We start from the raw sequence: 21721 nt of genomic DNA, 5'->3' as shown, positions 1-21721 counted from the left end.
CGAGCAGGAAAACATAGCAAAGGAAGAAAGGAGTTTGTAGATACCACCCACCATTCATGCATGGTTGTACATTTTATTCTGGGGCGTTCTGGTTCCGGTTCCGGCTGAGGCAAGGCTTTATATACTTACCGATTGTAATCTTTTATGCCTGTTCTGTTAATAACAACACGCACGAATGAGGCGGGATGCCGAGGGATGGAAAGGGATTTGCGGAGTGAATATCTCTCTTTGTCAAACGACCAATGAAATGAAGAAGAAAGAACGATCAAATAAATAATCCCATGGGCTTGGTACTGATACGAGTGAAACTGTGATGAAAATCATGAAATGGCAATTAAGAATGAGAACACACAGAGACGCTTGCCATGCCCGCAGTCACGTCGATGAGCGGTCGAGGAAAAGAAGTCTATTACTTTTCTGTCTGTCTGTGCCGTAATGAATATAAAGGTTGGACGTGCTGCGCTCCATGAAAATGCAATATCCGTACTTCATTTCTCATCATCCTTCTATATCATCCATCCATTTATCACGCCTTCAATAAACTCGCAATCTCCCTCGCTGCATTCTTGATCCGCGGATCCATAGCCTTAGCCACCGCAATCGAGATGCTTTTCTCAATGTTATATACATCCTTTGCTGCACTTCTCGTCTCATCATCAAGCGTCAGCAGTGTACCGGTAGCCACCATCGCTCTGTAAACAGCTTCAGCGTCTACTTGTTTGCTTAGAATATTGCCTAGGCTTTCAATGATCTTGATGACATGCTCGAATGACGGAGATTGACTCGCCGTCTTGAAATATACGGCGTAGTTGATGTAAAGCGTCGAAGCTGCAACCGACAGATTCCTATCAGTGGAGCTCGTGATAGCTGTACCGACTATGTTTTGAATCTTATCAAACTCGTTGACGGCTAGTGTTCGACCTTCAGGTGACTCGAACAGGTTCGCAAATCCTCGAACTGCCATCATCACGAGATTTAGTGTTGGGGGTTGCGTTTCTGTAGCCCCCTGCTCGAACACATCAATGATATTTCCCCCTCGGGGGTGCGAATATGTCGCTGTTTGAGGCGCAACTGCGAGGAGTCGGAGGAGATCTAGACCAGGCAGGCGGTCTTTGTATGGCCATGTTGTACATATTTTCACGGCCAGATCAAGACCTCCTGATATTGATTGCGAGGTCTTCGTTGCACCGTTTGACTCTAGATGTTTACATAGACTTGCCAATTGCGAAAGTTCTGCCGGGTTCAAAGAGACGTCTTTGTGGCCATCTGTAAGGAGTGCTTGGTTGAGCTCCCCAAGCTTCTTCTGAATCGCTGGAATTCGTCCCGTGGTGATGTTCAGATATGCTGTTTGTGGGATTATCTTCGGAGGAGCTGGAGTAGACGCGGCAGCTGATTCTCCACCAGGTCTATATCTGTTGTCACTGCCCCATGGGTCTGGAGCAGAAATCTGTTCCTGTGCCTGGCCGATAGTAGCACCCTTTGTATTCGAAGTGATGAAATCGGCGACTTGGTCTAGATATGATACAGGAAGCTCGTTATGGGCGATAAAACTCGTAGCTGCTTCGTAGGGGTTTTGGGACAGGTTGTATGGTAACTTCAAGGCAGGCTTTCCATCCTCAATGTCAACTTCAAAAACATAATCGTACTCCTTGCCAAGGTACTCGACCTGTTGTCATTAGCATTGAAAGTTCAGATGACAAACAAATCCCTACCTTCTTGCCACTGCTTCCCACCGCATCTACCACTGTCCCTACGTTAATCCATTGCTGTTGACCCGCTGACCACTGATGTGCAGTGACCGCGCCATTCAGCTCGTGAATCATCTGCACCTGCCCATCTTTCGTGCCGGCCTTCTGAGTTAGGAAATCTGGCCCTGGTAGCTTCTCCTTGTTCACTTCTGGTAGTTGCTGCTGGGGTATGGATGACTCCTTGACCGAGTCCTCGAAGAATTTGGTGGTCTCTGCATCTGCCACACGCGCCGGATCTCTCGTAAACACTCGTACGATCCTATCGCTCGCCGCAGTTACAATATCCCCATTCTCTGCGCAAACAGCCACCCCCCAAACGGAGATAGCTGGGTGTGTAATCGTCTGCACACATTCGGTGCCCTTCCAGATGCGCACAGTCCTATCCTCACCCGCACTTAACAGTTCACCAGATGGTGAGCATATTAGGGCGTAGATAAAGCTCTCGTGGCCCGACAGCTGTGCCACTTGTTGGCCTCCTAGAGTCCACAGGCGAATGATGCCTTCATTGTCTGCCGAACCAAAGTCTGCACCTGATGGATGACCCCTCGGTATCTTGCATAAAGCTCGCACGGGGTGTTGTCCCGCTGAAATCGACCGTAATAACTTCCCGCTTGTATTGAAAACGCGGATCTTGGTGTCGGCGCAACCAGTAATGATGGTCTCGGAATCATAAGCCACCACACCCCAGACAGAGCCTTCGTGGCCCCGGAGAACAGCTTGACATTCCCACTTCCCAACCGGCCATATCCTTGCCTCGGCATCCCATCCCCCACTGACGATAAACCTTCCAGCTGGGTCTACACCCAAAGCGCAGATGTTACTGGAATGACCAAGCAGTAGAGCCTCGGCATTATCTGTCGGACCTTTCGATGGCTGCCGCACATCTATGAGGGTATCCTTTCCACCAGATATAATGAGACCTTCGGGGTATTTAGCACTTGGGGGAAGGTATGCGACGCTATTCACAAAGCCCGTGGCGTTGGAGCATATTGAGGCGTCGAAGAGAGGAGGGTTGTCGGAAAGGAGGTTCCATATTCGCACAGTTTGATCTCGTGAGGCTGATATGACGGCTTTGGGGGAGGGGAATATGACTGCTTTGACCTGTTGGGGGGGGTGGGAGGTTAGTATATGCGAAAAGGCGGGGGATGGATGGATTGTTGACTTTGGGAAATGCTTACATCGTCCTCGTGGCCTGCGAGAGAAGCAGAGAGTTTGTATTCTGCCATGATGAATGGATTGTGCTAGAATAAGAGAAAAGAAGGCTTATTATAAGATCCTTTTTTCCTTCTCTTCCTGCACAGATGGTCAGGATGATGTTGTTGTCGTTGAGTGTTCCATGGCTGACTTCCAGCTTCTGCTGCGGGCGTGCAGGTGCAGATGCAGTGCAGACGTAGATACGATAAGAGCCGCACGTGAGTCTTATCTACAAGCGTGAGGCTAAAGTAACGACTATCTCCTGGAACAGACTAGCTTCACTATGAATGTCCCGCATTTCTTGAATTCCTCAGGATCCTCTCTCTCCCCTTTCATCGCAGGCAATACCCTCACGGCTGCTCTAAGTGCAAGTTCTGTTCTGTTCTACTAAAGAGACGACGCCATCTGCTGTAACGACTTTACGACCATTGACGAATCTTTTTGGCTCTTGCTACTTAGTACTCGAATCGACTTGGACTCGACTCTCTCATCACAACCACAATACAAGGCATCACAGTACATTGCAATAAACGAACACTTCAAGACTCCTATTCTCACGATTCTATACCACACCACGTCAAACGACGCGACACTTCTCTGAATAACTACGTACGGCTGCTTCCATACATCGGTCCCTTCCTTCCAAACGCATCCCCACCGCCAGCTACCACCAACAGATATATCTCTGCAACTGCGAATTTCCTTCTCGCTCCCATTGTCACCGCGCACCTAACGAACGTTCCTTGTTCCTTGCTTCCAAGCACGACCCCGACCCCAAAATAAACGAGTTTCACGGGGTCGCAATCATTCTCCAATCTTCCTCTGTAAAGCCAATTATGGCGGGACACGAAATATCCAAACTCTATGTTCCATTGACGTGTCATGGCCATTCACGACCAGTTACCCATCTGAGTTTTTCCGACTGGGCTGATGATGGTGACATCTATTATCTGATCTCTGCTTGCAAAGGTATTTCCCAAATGCCGCGGAAAGGAAAGGACTGGAAGGACAAAGGCTGACGAGCGCGCAGACAACCAACCTATGCTTCGAGATGGCGTTACTGGTGATTGGTATGCCCTGCCCCTCTTTGCTCTTTGCTTTTTGATGCACGGCTCTTTGCTTATTCTCTGTAGGATTGGCACCTTCTTTGGACACAAGGGTGCCATTTACCAAGCACGACTTTCTACAGATGCCAACATTGCTGCAAGCGCCTCTGCCGACTTTACTACGTAGGTCCTAAAACCTTTATTGTAATACTAATGCTAATAGATCTTTAGAAGAGTATGGGACACCCATAGCGGCGAAACTCTTTGCACTCTGCAACATAACCATACTGTCCGAGCTATCGCATTCCCACCTACACATAACACCCTCATTGCAACTGGAGGAATGGAGAAGAAACTTCGCATCTTCGACTTTTCCAGATTCGATCCCAATGCCCCTAATCCCGCGGCGAATGGAACAAATGGCGCCAGTGAGCCAACGATGATGGCAGAGGAAGGATTCGAGATTGGCGCAGGAGTTCATCAGGGTTGTATCAAGGCTATTGTCTGGACTCGGGACCCAAACATCCTCGTTACCGTTGCCGACGACAAGAAAATTCGCTGGTGGGATCTAGGAAATCAAGGCGCTATTTTGCAGGAGAAAGAAGTCCAAGGCGACATCGGGTCTTGCGAGTTTACAACTATGAAGCCGGAGCCGAATGATATTGGCAATGGTTTCCCAGTTCTTTGCATCGCTGCCGGCAAGTCTGTATACTTTTACGGAGGGGAGAAAGCCACCCAGCTGATCAAGACGGTCAATCTGCCGTATGACGTCGCGAGTGTTGCGCTCCATCCCTGCCAGAGGAAGTTTGTTACCGGTGGGTTGAAGGATACATGGGCCAAGGTGTACAATTTTGACACCGAGGAGGAATTAGGTATGTTATACCTTTCCAGATGACTCTTCGTTGCTAATTTCTCCAGATGTACACAAAGGTCATCACGGTCCTATCTGGAGTGTCGCCTTCTCTCCTGACGGCAAGCTCTACGCCACCGGTAGCGAGGACGGAACCATCAAGATGTGGAAGAATTGCCGTGGCCCATACGGATTGTGGAAAGCAGACCGCGAGTAGATGATACCGAAACCATCAGGGTGATACCTGGAGTTATAGTGTCTCGGACTTCACAAGAAGATCCCTGAAACACAAGTGTAAAATTGGTAGATTTGAGATTCACATCCAAGAACTTAATAGTTTGGTACGGAGTAAATGACAGATTTTCAGTATGGCATAGACGACGTTCACCTGTTGGTAGTGCTTGAAATCTATCCATGCGCGTTCAAGTGAACACATAATGATACACGCTGTGGCAGACTGACACGTTGTCAGCTATATTTATCTCGTGTTGCATTTCGTGGCCGTTCTTGCGAGCGAATTGAAGCCGAGGCGTTATATCTACTTGCTAGATATTTTTACCAAAAAAACTGCCGCCTATCATTATACGCACAAAACCCTGCTAATCTCTGTATAAATTATACTTCACGTTTTCTTTCCCCGCTGAACCCAGGTTCGTAGTGATTTTGAAGTGGTTGATTTATCTATCTTTGGTCCGAGGGTAGACGAGGTTCCTCGAACAGTAGCTACTACGCAAGTAGTTCCCCCCATTGTTAGTATTACCATGATTAGTGAAAGGCCTCATTGCCTACGTTCTGAAATGAAGATTCTTCCGTCTTTTTTAGCCTCACCTGATAAATAATCATTGTTTTGAGTTCTTGCGCGCCTGGGTTTATAAGATGCCTCTGACCATTCACCCCTTTCAGGGTATATAGAAGAGCCGTGATAAGCTATGAAGGACAATAACAGCTAAAAAAGTTCTGATTCCCTTTTTTAAAACATCTAAATATGAGTGATACTTCAGAATAAACCTGAAATGTTAGAACTCCAAGCAGCAAACTTATTCTCTGTAAAGGGGATGTATTTCTTGATCACAGGCGCTGGCTCAGGCAAATCCCTCCTTCACTTTCACAAACACTAGCTAATGTCTTCAGGCATCGTGAAATGATAGCGCATGCCCTCGACGTCAATGGAGCCGCCAAAGTCTTTATCCTCGGCCGACGCGAAGCATCTCTCCAGAGAGTCGCGGCAGCAGCCGTAGGTTCCTCCCACCTCTCGAACCACCCCCAACAGATACAGAAAAACGGTTCCCTAATCCCCATCGTCTACGATGTGACGCGAAAAGACTTTCTTGCCGCCGCAGCAGCCACCATCTCTCCCCAAGCCCCGTACCTCAACGCCGTGATTGCCAACTCGGGCACATCTGGACCCATGGACGCATATTCCGGCAACTTCATAGACACACCGTCTCTGTCCGACTTACAAAAACATCTCTGGACCATCACGCAAGAATACGTTAACGCTACTTTTGGCCTCAACATCGCCGGTTCATATTTCAAATTCCTAGCATTACTCCCGCTCCTAGAAAAAGGAAACACACATCCCCAGAGCGTGAGCGCTGCGGGCTATGTGCCCAGTCAGTTCATCAACACGGGCAGCATCGCTGGTTTCAGTCGCGCAAATATGGTCGGCTATCCGTACGGAGTTTCCAAAGCAGCCCTCATGCATCTGACCAAGACCCTGGTGACTGAGTTTGCGCCATATGGAATCCGAGCCAATACCATTGTGCCCGGATTCTTTGTCAATGAGGCTACGGAAGGTATGACGGGCGGCGCACCGGTGGAGGTTCCGGGGAATATGCCTAAGGAGGTACCTCCTAGTTTGAGGGCTGGCAATAAGGAGGTGAGTGCGATGTTGTCAAGTCGAAGGCTGTACGGTTCTCACTGTTGCAGGATATGGCTGGTGCTATTTTGTACCTGACGAGCAGAGCGGGGGGCTTTACTAATGGGAGTGTGCATCTGGCTGATGGTGGGGGATTTGAGCATTAGACCGGGTACTTATTGATGATAATAAAGGCTGATGGGTTGGGGTAGAGTCAAAAGATTTAGGAAGGGTGGCTGGCTGGTTACTGTTAGGAGCACTAGTAATTGTCCTGCTTATATGTCTGATTTATCGAAGTATTAGAGTCATGTGTATGTGGGTGGGACTAGAGTAATTCTATTAAGAGAAGAGATTCCGTTGTTTCTACTTCTCCTAAAAGTTGGAAATATCTCTTCAAATGACTTACCGGTAGGCATAGGTACTGACATCTCCTTGGCACGTGACGGATCATCAGGTGCTCTCTTCCCCAGCGGGGTTCATATGTATGCTAGTTTCATTTTTAACTACTCTTCTTTCTTTATTTCCGTACATATACTAAGGAATAAGACAATAGTAATACCGTGTTAATAATTACTCATATGTTTACAAGTGATCCTGGAACATCAAGTGGAAGTGTTCGCTAAAGGCTTGTACGTAAACGTAATGTACTATCAAGATAACTAACTGACTTACCTACCTTAGGCTCTCTTTTCGTACGGTCATTTGTACTATTAATACAGAGTTCCCATTCTGTGCATACATGAGACTCTACGGGCATCCAGACGTATGTTAGATTCGTACTATCAGTTGGTACCCAATGCCCCCACGATCGCATCGACGCTCAACGAAGGTATGCACTCGTTGCAGACAGCGTAAGACGAAAGTACGTACCGATGCAGGCCACTCCTATTTCCACTCATGCCTATGCTGATATAAAATACATAGTGCGACTTCAAATTCCCCGCATGTACAACTTGTAAAACAGCAAACGCAACCTGTCTAGGCTTTGACCCCGCGACAAGAAAATCAGTGCCACGAAGGTACCCCCTCAATTTTGCTGCCTGTGACACTTTATGATATAGAATGGAGGATAACAAGCCCCCCCATAGTTTAGTCACGTCTCTTGAGGCTCGTGTGGCCGAACTTGAGGCCCAAGTGCTTCGTTTTCGAGGAGCTCCTCAAAATGTCCCTCATTCCATGGCTTCCAAGATTGCACAGGCCACTATCTCGTTCGATCTACCTAAGCCTGGCTCATTTCTGCATTCTAAGGTCTCTTCGGCACTTTTCTTCCGCCCTTCTTGCCCGCCGCTGGCTGTCGTTCGGGAACGAGGAAGGGAAGGACTCAAGTCGCCTGTCAATGAGCATCTCCCTGATCAGCGCAAAAGACCCTATTCGGGCAATCTGATCAATTTGAAAAGCGTGCCTCACTCGGCCATCACACGCATGATAAGCAACTACGCTAGTACTCACCTGCCTCAATACCCCTGCATTACGGAGTCGATGTTGGAAGATATCGTTCGACGCACCCAAGATGAAGAACTTGGAGACACTAATTCAATCCTGATCTATGGCATCCCAGCCCATTCGGGTCTTGGACACTTCGAATACTTTATTCTTTTCATCGCTCTAGCTATTTCGGCCATCACTCTAACATGGAAGGCCGAGGATCAAGCCCGAGATGCGTCCGCGTCCTTTTACGAGTCTGCCTTGAAACATCTCCAGGCCTTGGAAGGTCATAGCGAGATTCAAGCCCTTCAAATTTCATTGCTTCTAGCCCACTACGCGCATATGTGCCCGGAAAGAGTGGATAATTGGACTTGCATCGCGAATGCAGTTCGGATTGTTCTAAGTCTGGGCCTGTACAGGGAATCTCCAGAAGGGCTTGACCCAGAACAAGTCCGGCTGCGATCTGTACTATTTTGGGTCACATATGGAATGGAGAGATCTTTGTGCACAAATCTTCGACTACCCTTGTCATTTCCAGAAGAGCTTGTCACCAACAAGGTACGTGGTCACGCTCTGCTCCGATTTTATCTCTCACAGTAATGGTATCAACTCTCTTCAAACGAACAGCCGTTCTCCCAATTTCCTGCTGGCGACGTTGCGAAAAACTCTTCTGCTCATCACATCTACCTGTATCGAGGTTTAGAAACAGAGGTACATAGGGTCCTTCATCTCGAAGAGGATATTCAAAGGTTTGGCAGCGCATCAGTAGCAGACTGGATCATTGACATTACGGGCCGGTTAGTGTCCTGGTACCAAGAAGCTCAAGCCTATACGGAGTATAACATGCTTGAGTTCAAACATGTGCAATTTTATCACCTTAGAGCACGGATTCATCGACCAACTCCACGTTTGCGGATGAGGGATTTTGAGGATCGACGCATCGTGTTGGAATCATGTATGGAATTGATCGAAGACTATCTCGGCCAGGACCGCCGACGAAGACTTTTCTACCCCTGGCATGGTGTCCATATCCTGTTCGAGACTGCCGTCATTGCGCTGGAGGCAAGCTGGTCATCTCGTGCCTACCAGCCCTCAAGGGACCTAGCTGTGCAACTGCTCGAGACCTCCATCCCACAGTGCCTTCAGCTGCTTACCAGAATTGGACAGCGTTGGAATGAAGCTACCTTGTGTTCCCAGAGTTTAACTCCACTGCTTCAAAAAGTCTCGTCTGCTTTCACAGCAGTAACAGCAGAAAGTCTTTCAATTTACGACGACACTTCGATTACGGAAGAGATTCACGGTCTACTCTTCTCTGAGACGTCTCTGACTTGGGATCATGCCCCACAAACTAATTATGACTATGGTTTCGAGAACGATTTGTTTTTTGATAACGCATCTGGTGATGATACGGTGCTCCTTCAGTGGGCTGCTGAGTGGGAGATTGTGCCGGCTGAGCTAAATCCTTTGACGAACAAGACGTCCGTATTGTGATGAAGCTCGCTAGCTTCATATTTATGATCACAATACAGAGGCTTATCTTATGTCAGGAACTCTCTGACGCGAAACCACAATCACAAATTATGAATTCCGGCTCCATTCGTTAGGGTTTGCAATCTATTTACGACGTGATAAGAGGAGCTGGCATTGGAAGACGCAATGATAGAGGTATTATAACGCAACTCTTGTATTGAAGTATAACTAAAAAGCTAAAAAGCAGAAAATATCGAAGGCATAACAAGGCAGCGAAATGACTACAAAGGTCTATCATATTTCAGTGGTTCCCTGGGTAGCCTACCGGATGTACCATGGTCCGAGATGCAAGTCTCATTTCATCGCCACAATCCATTTACATCACGTACACGAAACGCGGCTGCTGTTTGTCTGTGAGATCGAAGAATTCCTCATTCACCATAGGACCATTATCATCACCACTCCCCTCAAGATTCTTCTGCTTGCGCCGATTCAACCAGGTAGCATAAAAGAAATAGAGACCGGGAGCGAGAGCGGCGATAGAAAACATGATAATCATGGTCTTGAACCCCGTACCGTATTTTGGTGCCTCACTGGCGCGGAAGAACTGGGGACCGATGATGAAGGCTGTAGAATATCCGACAAAGAGAAGGGCTGTAGATACGGATCTTTTGGTCTGGCCAGCGATGTTGGTGGTGGTGAGAGCGAACATCATAGGCAGCGAAGCGTTGGTGAAGTTTGTGCAGTAGAAGGCTATGAGCCTCCCAGTTCGATTATGAGTGGGGAGCGTGTACACGAGAACGGATCCAATGACCGCAGGGATATTGCAAAGGAACTGCATCAAGCAGCGCGTATTTGGAAAGTAAAGTGCCACGAATCCAGCGGTCACAAGCCCCATGCACTGCGTTACCCCTAGCGGAGTGTTAAGCAGAGAGGTCTCGAAGCTGTTGAAACCAAGTCCTAGAGAAACATGTTAATTCACGCTTCTTCACATCCGCTGAAAGAATATTACCTTTGATGATAAGGCCACCGAAGTTAGCGACCGCCGTGGCGGGGACAACGCATGCGATGCTGTAGAAGAACCCATACCAGACCTTGACATCAGTCAAAGCCTCAACGAGTTGTTCCTTCTTGAAGGTTGTGTTTTCAATACCAGTCCGATTGTCGCGAAGCCTTTCGATCGCAATGGCTCTTTCCCTGTCGTTGAGGAATTTGGCAGTCAATGGACTATCTGGCATGAAAAACCACAATACGAAACCCCACACCAGACCAACAATACCAAATATGATGAAAAACCACCTCCAAACAGCGATCCCAGTGTGGATGTGTCCTATTCCGTACGCAATGAAAGATTGAAGGATGATTGCAAAGCCATTACCACAATACCACGTGGTGATGCGCAGTGGAATTTCATCCTTCTTATACCATGTGCCTGTAATGAGGACATATGCTGGAGACACACCGGCCTCAGCTAAGCCCAAGAAGAAACGCACTGCCATCATGCCTTTGAAGTCCATAGCCCCAGCAGTACAGAATAAAATGACTCCCCAGATGATCGAAGTGGTTCCTACAAAGCGGCCTAGGGGAAAGTAGTTGAGCAATCGTGCTGCAAAGGGTTGGAAGGCGAGATATCCAAAGTAGAAAATGGATCTTGAGCATTTCAAATTAGTTGAAGGCTGGATATCAGGGTTTGAAAGCACTTACGAGCACCAAGAGTATTCTTGGCCCTTTAGCCCAAGGTTTTCGACCAGATCATAGACAGCCGCCTGAGCCATTACACTTTTGTCCATATACTGAATCGTGTAGGAGATGGTCATCTAACCAAAACGCTTGTAAGTATACAAAATGCAGATATAGATGAGTAACACAGAAAATATCAAAATCATATAGCGGGGAGGATAGGCGTGGCATACAAGTGGCATCAACACCCAATCAATCTTGCGTACAACCGCTTTCTCCTCTTCTCTTGTATAAGTCACAACCTCATACGTCTCAAAGAAGGCTAGAGCCGCATCTCCCTGCCCTTTTATAGCAACCTTGAGATCTGGCGTCGATGCAGCATTCATCTCGGATGAGATACTTCCTTCGCCCATTGTAAATATACTTTCACTATTTAAGAGTGCATAGATGCGCAGATATACAAATGTCGACTCTGAAAAGGGTTGAAAGAGGATTGCAAGATCTAAATCTAGGTGATTTACATAGCTACGTGGGTATCCTTTATAATCTTGGTTCTCTCAAAGGCACATACAAGATCAAGTCGATAAGGATCAAACGCGGATAGATAACCGTAGATTTGCATCTTTGAGAAAACCTCTTGTTAGGACTTACCCGATACAATGGATAATATCGTCGCGTTGCGCCGAACCTGATTATCAGGAGCCCATGTACCCCACAGCCTAATGCGGTATTTCCGTTCTAGGCCCGGACTTTCCCCGTCAAGAATGGAGTATAGATATTCACCTCCCACCTTCTCCATTTCAAACTGCGTTATCAGCGGTGCTTGGGGCTTTGATTACCTACTTTCTTCTGGCTACTATCTCTTGATGCGCGTAGTTACACTATCTTTTATGGAGAAATTCACACCGGACGATAAAAAGCGAGATTGGAACATCAGCTATTCCATTGTTATTCACGTTGCTCGGAGTTAACCATCAAAGGCTCACTCAGTTTCGCTTCTCGTATTTTATTCAATTGTATAACTGGGGTTTGCGCGAATCTATCTAATCAGGTGGCCTGCACCAACTGCGTAGCAAATCAAAAAGCCCCTATTCGTGCAACGTATGAATCAACGGCCATCATGACCCAATACACACTGCACACATCATGGCTATTCGATCCCAAGATTAAGCAAGTCCGCCAAAATATCTCAGTTACCGTTGATTCTGCAACTGGCCTGATTACTCGGGTTTTCGAGCGCGATGACGAGCGACAACCTTTGTCGGAGATCATAAAGGAGGGAGATATCGACTTGCGCGGAAAGTATATATTGCCTGGACTAGTTGATGCACACACCCATGTTTTCCTGCATTCTTACGAGTGGGTCTCTAATTGCTTTATTGACGCTATCTTCGATTCTGATTTAAATTCACAGCGAGAAAGGCGCTCTTCAGCAGAAGAGAGACGAAAGCATGACTGAAAGAACCGTTCGTGGGGTCAATCACTGCCGTACGGCGCTTCTTGCAGGCTATACGACCTACAGGTACCTATTTACAGTACCCCTCCCTTTTATCTGTCCATTCCGACTGATTTCTTTTATTCAGGGACTTGGGTTCAGAAGGTATGCAGGAATGTGATGCCAATTTACGAGATGCTATCGCTCGGGGCTTGACTCCTGGTCCTCGCCTGTTCGTTGCGACAAAGGTGATTTCCAGCACCGGTTCTTACGAGTGTCGCACAGAGAATAGTGGCGGGGGCCACTGCTTACCGGCCGGTGCTGATGCTGTTGATGGTGTGGAGCAGTGTCGTCAGGCAGTTCGACGTCGTGTTGCTGCGGGAGCAGACATTATCAAGTTCTTTGCAGATTATAGGCGCAGAATTATGAGGTCTCCACCCGAGCAACAACACCCTTACATTCCAAGTGTGCTTCATCCTCCCAAAGAACCTAACCCTGATTATATGGTATTTTCTCAAGAGGAGATGAACACTATAGTTTCAGAGGCTGCGATGGCACGCTGTCCAGTGTCTGCGCATTGTTGCACACGTGAAGGAGCGTTGGCAGCAATCGATGCAGGCGTCAATACGCTTGAGCATGCTTATTTCCTCACGGACGAGATGTTGAAGCAAATGGCAGAGAAAGCTATAATACTGGTGCCCACACTCTCGATTGCTGAGAAGCTGCATTCCCACCGCTTCGACGATATTTTGCGTCAAGTCAAACGAGCCCATGAACTCGGGGTTCGAATTGCATGTGGTGGAGATACAGGCACATTTCCCCATGGTGAAAATGTCAGAGAGCTAGAGTTGATGATCAAGGCTGGCATACCTATTGCTGATGTTCTTGAATCATGTACCGTGGGCGGCTGGGAGGCTTGTGGAGCCGATTTATGTGGAAGGCAATTTGGGTGGTTTGCAGAGAATTTGCAAGCAGACATTATTGCTTTGGACAAGGACCCAATGCACAGTCCTGACGCTTTGAGATCAGTGAACTTTGTGATGAAAGATGCCAAGGTCTGGAAAGTGGGTGGAGAGCAATGTGGCATGGTCTAGATTTATGCAAAAATTCGATAGCTTCATCTTTATGCGACTACAATTGCAAAACGATTTGCATTGCCAGCTACTGACCTAAGATATCAAATGACTTATATACGTGCCCCAGACTTAAAGTATGGTTTCACATGTTCAGCGGACACTTGACTTGATTACGGTGAGGTTGGGCTGATGCATAAAAACCAAGGGTACATCCCTAAAATTTGTGTTTTACATTATACTCACGACTCCCGAATATCACTTAATAATAGAGATTCCCTTTGGCACGTATAATTTATGTGATTTTTGTGCAATGCAGTATGCTAAGTCCACCATTGGCACCTGCCACCAAAGCTTTATCGTATAAGAGGCTCTGCCACAACTCCAGGTAGTAAGTCCGTCAATTCATCCTGCGCTTGCTCTAAGCACTGCTCCAGGACCGCCGTATCCCTTGGCGTGAAGTTTACTTTAAACTTGGAGGCGATGGCATTTGATTCGGTTGAATCGCGTTTATAATTGATATAATCTGTGTTTGGAGGCGATAGTTTGTTCTCGGTCATATTGAAGGATATAATCAAGCGGAGAAATAGTGCATAAAGCACCCGATTAGAGAAGTTGACAGCAGTGCACATCCGACCACCAGCCCCAAAGGCGAAGTGATACGGTGGCGGGATACCATGATCTTTCTCTACCCATCGGCCTGGGCGGAATTGGTCAGCATCGGGGCCATATGTATTTTTGTCTAGATTTTAGTCAGTCAACAAGAACATCCCTAATGAGAATATGAAAGAAATTCCTACCCCGATTTATTGCCTGGGTGTTCATGTAAACAAGGACACCCTTTGGGATAGTAGCTCCTTGGTAGACAAATTCTGTATAAGTCTGTCGTGCTGGAAGAAGTTTCAGCGGCGGAAAGAACCTCAATGCTTCTTTCACCAGCCCCATCACATAAGGGCTCTTCTCCTCCGTCAAGCAGAGATTGAAAGCATCTGCGGGCGTATCGTAGACTTTCATGATATCTTCATATGCCTCTTGTTGCATTGGTTGTCCCTGTAACGTCGACAACATACCAATGGTAATGATGGCAGTGGAGTAGATAGTTTCAAATCCACCCGACATGAGCCCACCGAGGATGGTTTTGATGTCCACTTTGGAGGTTAGTGTACTTAAAAGGAGGAAATGTTGAACTGGGGGCACATACGCTCTGTGAGATCATCTTTGCTGCTGTCTACTAACAACATTTCGGCCACGCTCTTTTTAGGCCCAGTGCGCAGATTGAGATTGCCACGAACGTTGTCCAACATTTTCGCCAGCCATTGGTCCCGTCGGCCACGGACCTCTTTGGCTGTTGCTGTCCGCTTATTTTCACCAAGATATCTTAGATGGGGAATGAAATCTTGAGCATTGGAACTCGTTGACCGAAAACTGTAAAGCATGAGGATCGCTGACTTCCAGTACATACATGCTCCGTCTGGGAATCATACCTAGCAATGGTACTACCGTCTTTCAATATCTGTAGAAGCAGGGGGTCTTCAACTGAAGAAAATCGTGTCCCGTAGCAAAACATCATCATGAGATTCAGAGCGAGCCGCTCCTGGTAAATGTGAGGCATAATGTCGGTTCTTCCCTTTTGACTGTCGTAATACAGCGACGAAATTACCGCACAAGTCTCCATGTGCAACACCTTCCGCAGCTTTTGAATTGAGGGTCCGGTTGTAAACGAGCCTACAACACGTCTCTGTTTCTTGGTTCTCTCATCCCAGGGGCTTGTCCCAATTGTCGCGGCTATAACAAACGATTATCAGCTTACATAGGAACAGTGGGATTGCTTTCACACACCTGAAGTAGCTGAAATGACCCCATGGAATGTGTGAAACCATGGTCGATCTAAGGTGGCAGCCTGGTTTTTGACCATCCAGTCACGAGCGGCCTCAAAAGAATTCAACATGATCGCACGTCGTTGTCCCATTCTAAGCTGGAAAACTGGCCATCCATATTTGGATGCCCATGCTTCCGCAGTGGTGGCATGGTCATTCCCCAATTTATAGAGATGGCCTGCGAGAATTTCGCCGCTTGGAATTTCGGGAATCCCATCAATTTTTGGTATGTCAACGTAAAAGAAGCGGAGGTAGACATATACTACCGCCGTAGTTGTCAGGAAAAGGCCGGAGAGAACTAAGACGGTTGAATTTGAAATTAAAAACATGATATCCATGGCGGGTGTGTTGCTTTGATGCAGGTTTTCAAGGAAATACAAATATATGAACGGTATCTCTTGACATGCTGTAGGCTTTTCTAGAAAATTACGTACCCGTCCATAGGTTTTATTTGAAGGAAGTCTGCTAATCTTTAAAGAGCATCCACAATGCCATTTATTCCTCATTGCTATTTTCATCACGCCGGCACGGAAATCGGTTGATAGGGTCATCGGCGTACTGCGCCACTTTTATAGAATTCGTCGCAAAAAAGCGAAAAAGGCCGGCCCATTTGCCTAATCAGCTATGGACCACCGAAAAGAATGACACCAATTACATACTGATAAGCAGCATAGACTTATACATGGTCCAATGCAGACGCTTCAAAGGAGCTTGTCAAGTCACATCTCGGGTCGTCAAGAGCAATATCTATTATGGCGAACAACTTACGCTTGAGCGAACTGTTCGATGTTACAGGGCGCTGGGTAGCGATCACTGGTGCAGGTGAGAATACTCTAAAACCCCATTTTCGCAGATATATTAGAGTTTACTAATACTAGATTTTCAGCTTCCGGAATTGGTCACATGATCGCACGAGGTTGCGCTGTTAATGGAGCAAATACCATCTTGATGGATGTCAACCTTCAGGCTTTATTAAGCGTTCAGTCTGAGCTAGAAAACATCTCGCCTTCCTCAAAAATCATCGTGTTTGTCTGCTGCTGTCAACTCTGAAGATTGATATACTGACATCAACGCTAGCATCCATGGCGACTTATCAAGTGAGGATGGGATCAAGGGAGTTGTAGAGAAAGTAAAGTCGACGCAAAGTTCACTTGATGCTCTTATTCATTGTGCTGCGATTCGGTATATGAATGAAGTCACTTACGTTCCAGGTGATGGCCTGGACAAGCTGGAAGCCGCAACGTTGTCTGCACCATATCAAGGCTGGGAACACACTTTTAGGTTGAACGTTCTCGCGCCATACTTCCTGACCGCTGGATTAATCAAACTTCTCGGAGCAGCAGCCGCAAAGGGCGAGGGAAGGGGTTGTGTGATCTTGTTTAGTAGCCCTGCTAGTGTTCACAACCACCAATTTGTTCCTTGCTATCAGACTTCCAAGGCGGCAGTGGATCATCTTGTCAGGATAATGGCAGCCGAGTTTGCCGATTACTATAGTAAGACCTAGAAGATGTTCTTTCGAGGACTTAAGCTTACCAGTCTGCAGTCCGAGTCAATGCCATGTCCCCTGGCATAGTTCCTTCTGGCATGACACCAAGTGATGGTAAATCGAACCTTAGTCTCGCGGCTAAGACGCCAGCGGGGCGAGCTGGCAACGAAGAAGATATGGTTGGAAGTGCATTGTGGTTGATTAGCAAAGCTGGCGCTTTCATGGATGGGAAAGTCGTCCGAATGGAGGGTGGACGCCTGCTTATTCTAAAAGGTGTCACATCGAATTCGGACTGACATATAGAAGGTAAACCACGACCTTTATTTCATCCTCTGTTCATTATCTGTGCTTAAGTTAAAGATCTATAAACCCGTGATTGAATCGGGTGTTCTTTTCTCTTGTGGTATATAAATGCAACTGACTATAAATAAGCAAGCTATTGTTTTCCATGTCATCTACACTTGGCCACCAAATAAACAGGGATCGATTTACTTGGGACCTTATGTAGACCTTGGGCCGACATCTAAATATCATTAGCATAGATTGACTTGTCGTAGGATTGGTACGGTGGTCATCGGGTGAGTTTTTGCAGAAGCATAAAAACAAGGTAAAAGGAAGAGAAGGCAACTGCCTATTGCTACCAGCCAGCGCCTTGCTAACAACTGCCAATTCTGCTCGCAAAGCGTACTGCATGTCAAGAGCGTTCCAAGCCTTTCGATCTCATTAATAATGAGCAGTATACTTTATTATTTATATAACTTGGAAATTCGCCAGTTCTGCAAATTTTGATGGAGATAGACCTAGTCTCATATTCAGAGGACAGGCTTGAATGAAGTCAATTTATGGATTCAGCAGTAGACCGCGAATTGTATTCAGCAAATGAGAAAATGGAGCCTCTTGAGGCTAATTTATAGGGAAACCACGTAAAATATTACTTGGTACCTCAATTAAAACCGCGGAGTAGACCGGATCACTCCGTCGGTAGACAACAAAACCTCGCGAAAAGCCGTGCTGGTGGTTGAGCCTGTTTTCTTCTAAGAATATTACCAAATGAATTGTTATATGAGGCTCTTTATGCCTAAACATCATCTGCTTATTTCAAGTTTATTGTTTTCAAGACTTCAGAATTCTACATCACGTCTTCTAACAACACTATTATCTCACGTACTTGAAGGCCGAAACTATGGATATTGAAAAGGCTTCCAGCGACATAGCTGCAACTTGGAATGGAGTACCCGAGGTAATTGCTAGCGGTTCACCTTGGGAGGTTGGATTTGCTCACGGAAGCCAAATACCACTTCGAATAGCAGTATGCATTTCAAACTATGAGCGCCTTTTCCTCGAGACTGCCGAAGCCGACTGGGCAGAATCAAAAGCCAGAGCAGCTACATACCTTCCGGCGCTGGAAGAAAACGAGGCTGACCTTGTGGAGGAAATGAGAGGAATTGCTTCTGGTGCTGGACGGGATTTCTTGGATATCCTGGCGCTCAATTTGCGGAGTGAGATAGCCTTGACGAACTATTCAGATGGTTGTACATCGATCGTCACACGGAATGCCGCTCGAGGAGAAGTGTATTTAGCACAGAACTGGGACTGGGTAGCCGAAGCAGGCTCATCAACCGCCTTTTTTGATATTCAAGGAATTGGCCAGCCACGAATCCGGATGATGGGAGAAGCAGGCATGGTTGGCAAATTTGGATTCAACGATTCAGGTGTTGGCATTTGTATGAACGCAATCCGGTGTGGAACAGTTAACAAGTCTCACCTGCCTGTTCATCTTGCGATGCGACGTGTCCTAGAGTGTAGATCCTTCGATGAAGCTCTGGCTATGTTGACTAGCAAAGGGCTAGCTTCATGTGTCAATCTTGTCATTGCCGATAATCGTGGGAGAATGGCTACAATAGAATGTACACCAAAAGGACTAGCCCCTATTTTTCCAGAGCCAGGAAGCTGGACAACATTCCACACAAATCATCTTTGGTCGCCAGATATACCTGACGGCATTCGGGATCATCCTTCGAAGAATTCTTTCTCCAGGCTAGAACGAATCAAGGTTTTAAGTAAAGACCAAGAAGCGAACATCGAAAAAATTCGACTATGGCTTTCAGACGAAGAAGGAACGCCCGTGTCAATCTGTCGCTCAACGCCAGAGAAGGCTGTCGGAATCGAGAGGATGGCAACCCTGGCAACGGTCATTTTTGATCTACAAAAGTTTAAAGCAGAAGTGTCTTTTGGCAAACCAAGCCTCTCACCTCCTGTGCGTACTTTGTCGATCGAGTAGGGAATATGGTGGAAAGATGAATCATGCGACAATTATGGATAAGTCGTAATTTTCGACCTCAATTCTGCAAAACTTAGATTGATAACAAATTGCGTTTGAATCGAGATATTGGCCATGTTTTATATTATATGAGCTGGTTTGATGTCAAGGAGTTCGATGATAGTCCTCCAGACGTGGAGATAGCGATGTCCGCCTTGCCAGTGTGGCGCAAATATCGATAGAATCTCCGTACACCTGCTTAAGTCTTTGACATGAAACTGTGAAGATGTCCATCGTTTCGAGATGCTTGTAGCAAGTGAGCAACCAGAGATGAGAGCTCTCGAGCTTGCGACGATAGGTGGGATGAAGTCATTTTCCGCGGTGGCCGCTCGATGGACTGCGAAAATCAGGTGAGACGCCGCATGAATTACTTTGCGCCTCAAGCTTCTCATTCCTTTAGTTCCATCCTCATCAGTCTCCTGAAAGCAATAGATGCACTGTTTATGGTTGACGCAGATAGGCAAGAACAAAAGCCAACTTTCCATGACAATCGGATGTTGAGTTTCGAAACTTTCGGCCGAGTCTATCAACGTGGCAACTTCACCTACGAATGGGCAGCTGCTGCTTTCATAGAATTGACCGCTGCCGTACAATTGATCATATGATTGAAGATACAATTGGAACATGCGCTCTTTGTCAGAGTTGGTTTGCAACTTGGGCCCAATCAACATCGTCGGCCGATTGAAAATTGTTTGCAAAACTCTATGAACGGTAAGCCGGGTGGAGCATAACGACACTATTTTAAGCTTACACTTCAATATCCTGCAGTGCTGATATCATTCCGAGTTGGTTGGAATTTGAGTTGCTCTCCTCTGTAGTGCTCCCGTTCTCTATCAAAGTGGCGCTAGTATTTGAGATTGGAAGATTTCGATGCCAGCCTAACTGCAAACATGTCCGGCGGGCAAGGTCGAGTAATTCCCAGGCGTTTCCTCTGCTGGGTTCCGCCAACTCGTAGATTAGAAGCAGCAGTGTCGCTGATAGCGCATCGCCATCTGGTGCAGAGATAATTGGGGTAATCAACTCGTCAGCCCAATCTCGGCAAATCTGGGCCAGTAGCTTCCAGTAAGGACCCTTGTAGCTCTCGCGGGCAGCAGCAATTGCACATGCCATCAGAATGTTGAATTTTTGGATGTCAGGCAGTTTTTTAAACCCCGCCCCATCATGACTCAAGAGTTCTCTCTCTAGAACATCATATTGAGGTCTGATGCAGCTGTCGTAACGACCGAGAAGAAACCGAATTATCTTAGGGGTTAGTAAGGAACGATCTAAGCGGTGTGAGACGTCTAGTATGGAAGGGTCATCATCAGCTGCGTCCGGGACATCAATTATCTTCCCTGGAAGTAAGAGTGCTCCAAAGGTTACTTCTGTGATGCGTGATAGAAATGAAAGGTCTAGATACAAGTTCTGCCACGGACCGCGTACCAAGACATATGAAGAGTGGGATGGTTGAGGATTTGGTGATAATGATAATGATGCTGCGGTCATTGAACTGAGATGTAAGTGATCGCTATTCTACGTCAGCTCGACCGTGGTATTTCAAAAAGCAGGTTATAGATAACTTACTTGGGCAAGCGGTGTGGGTGCAGAGCCAATTCTGAGCTGAGTTCTTGAATCCGATTGTTTAATGACTGAATGTAACTAGATATAAAGTAAGTTCATAGATTGTGATATTCGGCGCAAGGTACAGGCATACCTTCTAGGGATGTCTTTTTGGAGAGCGTCGTCTCGGAATGTGCATTCCAAGTCGCTTTTGGCACAGTTTAAACATGCCGGAAGGAGGGAATCGCACTGCGGTATGGATTAGCTATGCATAATTTTATACAGAGTAATAGAATAAAGCGTAAGTACCTTAATTCTCCGTTGTCGACATCGTGTACATGTTTGCAGCATTATGCGCAGTTGTAGCTCCTGTGGCCAACGAGGTTCTAAGTAGTTGATTTTTAGATGCTGGTAGTTGTTATCACAAGCCACAGTGACATGCTACAGCATCACGGATCGTCACGTGCCTAGACCACGTGCCTCCACCTTTTCGAATCTATATAATCTATGCTATTAAGGCTATTTATATCTTATTTATATAAATAGAATAATCTTTTACTTTTATTTACTTAATATATTTAAATAAGCTAGTTTATAAGCTAATATATAAATTAATAAAATCTTTTATAATAATTAATTTTATATAATTTTATATTATAATAAAAAGAATTAGTTAATATATATTATAAAAGCTTCTACTTTTATATAAGACCTTTTAAT

General features: G+C 46.4%; 9 protein-coding genes across 9 annotated transcripts; 6 read left to right on the top strand and 3 right to left on the bottom strand.

Moving 5' to 3' along the window:
- Positions 1-526: 526 nt before the first annotated feature.
- lub1 (Ubiquitin homeostasis protein) lies at positions 527-2974 on the bottom strand (the record flags this gene model as incomplete). Its single annotated transcript, XM_031146883.1, has 3 exons — positions 527-1666; positions 1713-2849; positions 2927-2974. 3 exons carry the CDS (start codon positions 2972-2974, stop codon positions 527-529), a joined length of 2325 nt encoding a protein of 774 aa, XP_031007351.1.
- Positions 2975-3778: 804 nt separating this feature from the next.
- strap (Serine-threonine kinase receptor-associated protein) lies at positions 3779-5055 on the top strand (the record flags this gene model as incomplete). The annotated part of the gene is made up of 5 exons (XM_031146882.1): positions 3779-3911; positions 3973-4012; positions 4076-4171; positions 4220-4860; positions 4907-5055. The coding sequence occupies 5 exons, from the start codon at positions 3779-3781 to the stop codon at positions 5053-5055; spliced, it is 1059 nt and encodes a 352-aa protein (XP_031007350.1).
- A 2427-nt stretch (positions 5056-7482) lies between these two features.
- LHYA1_G001903 (uncharacterized protein) lies at positions 7483-7750 on the top strand. The gene is made up of 2 exons (XM_031146881.1): positions 7483-7547; positions 7621-7750. The coding sequence occupies exons 1-2, from the start codon at positions 7493-7495 to the stop codon at positions 7653-7655; spliced, it is 90 nt and encodes a 29-aa protein (XP_031007353.1). The 5' UTR covers positions 7483-7492; the 3' UTR covers positions 7656-7750.
- An 8-nt stretch (positions 7751-7758) lies between these two features.
- On the top strand, positions 7759-9612 carry PPR1 (Pyrimidine pathway regulatory protein; the record flags this gene model as incomplete). The annotated part of the gene is made up of 2 exons (XM_031146880.1): positions 7759-8679; positions 8749-9612. 2 exons carry the CDS (start codon positions 7759-7761, stop codon positions 9610-9612), a joined length of 1785 nt encoding a protein of 594 aa, XP_031007352.1.
- Positions 9613-9967: 355 nt separating this feature from the next.
- On the bottom strand, positions 9968-11684 carry LHYA1_G001901 (putative transporter; the record flags this gene model as incomplete). Its single annotated transcript, XM_031146879.1, has 4 exons — positions 9968-10551; positions 10574-11241; positions 11296-11384; positions 11505-11684. The coding sequence occupies 4 exons, from the start codon at positions 11682-11684 to the stop codon at positions 9968-9970; spliced, it is 1521 nt and encodes a 506-aa protein (XP_031007355.1).
- Positions 11685-12391: 707 nt separating this feature from the next.
- Positions 12392-13800, top strand: YJL213W_0 (Uncharacterized protein; the record flags this gene model as incomplete). The annotated part of the gene is made up of 3 exons (XM_031146878.1): positions 12392-12630; positions 12686-12793; positions 12855-13800. 3 exons carry the CDS (start codon positions 12392-12394, stop codon positions 13798-13800), a joined length of 1293 nt encoding a protein of 430 aa, XP_031007354.1.
- Positions 13801-14135: 335 nt separating this feature from the next.
- On the bottom strand, positions 14136-15994 carry phacA_2 (Phenylacetate 2-hydroxylase; the record flags this gene model as incomplete). The annotated part of the gene is made up of 5 exons (XM_031146877.1): positions 14136-14521; positions 14580-14927; positions 14981-15204; positions 15264-15564; positions 15619-15994. The coding sequence occupies 5 exons, from the start codon at positions 15992-15994 to the stop codon at positions 14136-14138; spliced, it is 1635 nt and encodes a 544-aa protein (XP_031007336.1).
- Positions 15995-16408: 414 nt separating this feature from the next.
- Positions 16409-17438, top strand: rhlG_2 (Rhamnolipids biosynthesis 3-oxoacyl-[acyl-carrier-protein] reductase; the record flags this gene model as incomplete). The annotated part of the gene is made up of 4 exons (XM_031146876.1): positions 16409-16478; positions 16543-16681; positions 16734-17149; positions 17200-17438. 4 exons carry the CDS (start codon positions 16409-16411, stop codon positions 17436-17438), a joined length of 864 nt encoding a protein of 287 aa, XP_031007335.1.
- An 887-nt stretch (positions 17439-18325) lies between these two features.
- penDE_1 (Acyl-coenzyme A:6-aminopenicillanic-acid-acyltransferase 40 kDa form) lies at positions 18326-19423 on the top strand (the record flags this gene model as incomplete). Its single annotated transcript, XM_031146875.1, has 1 exon — positions 18326-19423. One exon carries the CDS (start codon positions 18326-18328, stop codon positions 19421-19423), a length of 1098 nt encoding a protein of 365 aa, XP_031007337.1.
- Between the last annotated feature and the right edge of the window lie 2298 nt (positions 19424-21721).

The sequence above is a fragment of the Lachnellula hyalina genome, assembly GCF_007821495.1.
Source record: "Lachnellula hyalina strain CBS 185.66 chromosome Unknown contig00029, whole genome shotgun sequence".
NCBI classification, from domain to species: Eukaryota; Fungi; Ascomycota; class Leotiomycetes; order Helotiales; family Lachnaceae; genus Lachnellula; species Lachnellula hyalina.
The sequence above is the reverse complement of the archived record's forward strand: the minus strand, read 5'-3'. Positions and strand labels throughout refer to the sequence as shown.

Excerpts from the sequence above, each read along its gene's own strand:
- LHYA1_G001903 (XM_031146881.1), top strand. The coding sequence starts at position 7,493 with ATGCCCCCACGATCGCATCGACGCTCAACGAAGGTATGCACTCGTTGC. Across the intron at positions 7,548-7,620 it reads ATGCACTCGTTGCAGACAGC|TGCGACTTCAAATTCCCCGC; the intron begins GTAAGACGAAAG and ends TAAAATACATAG.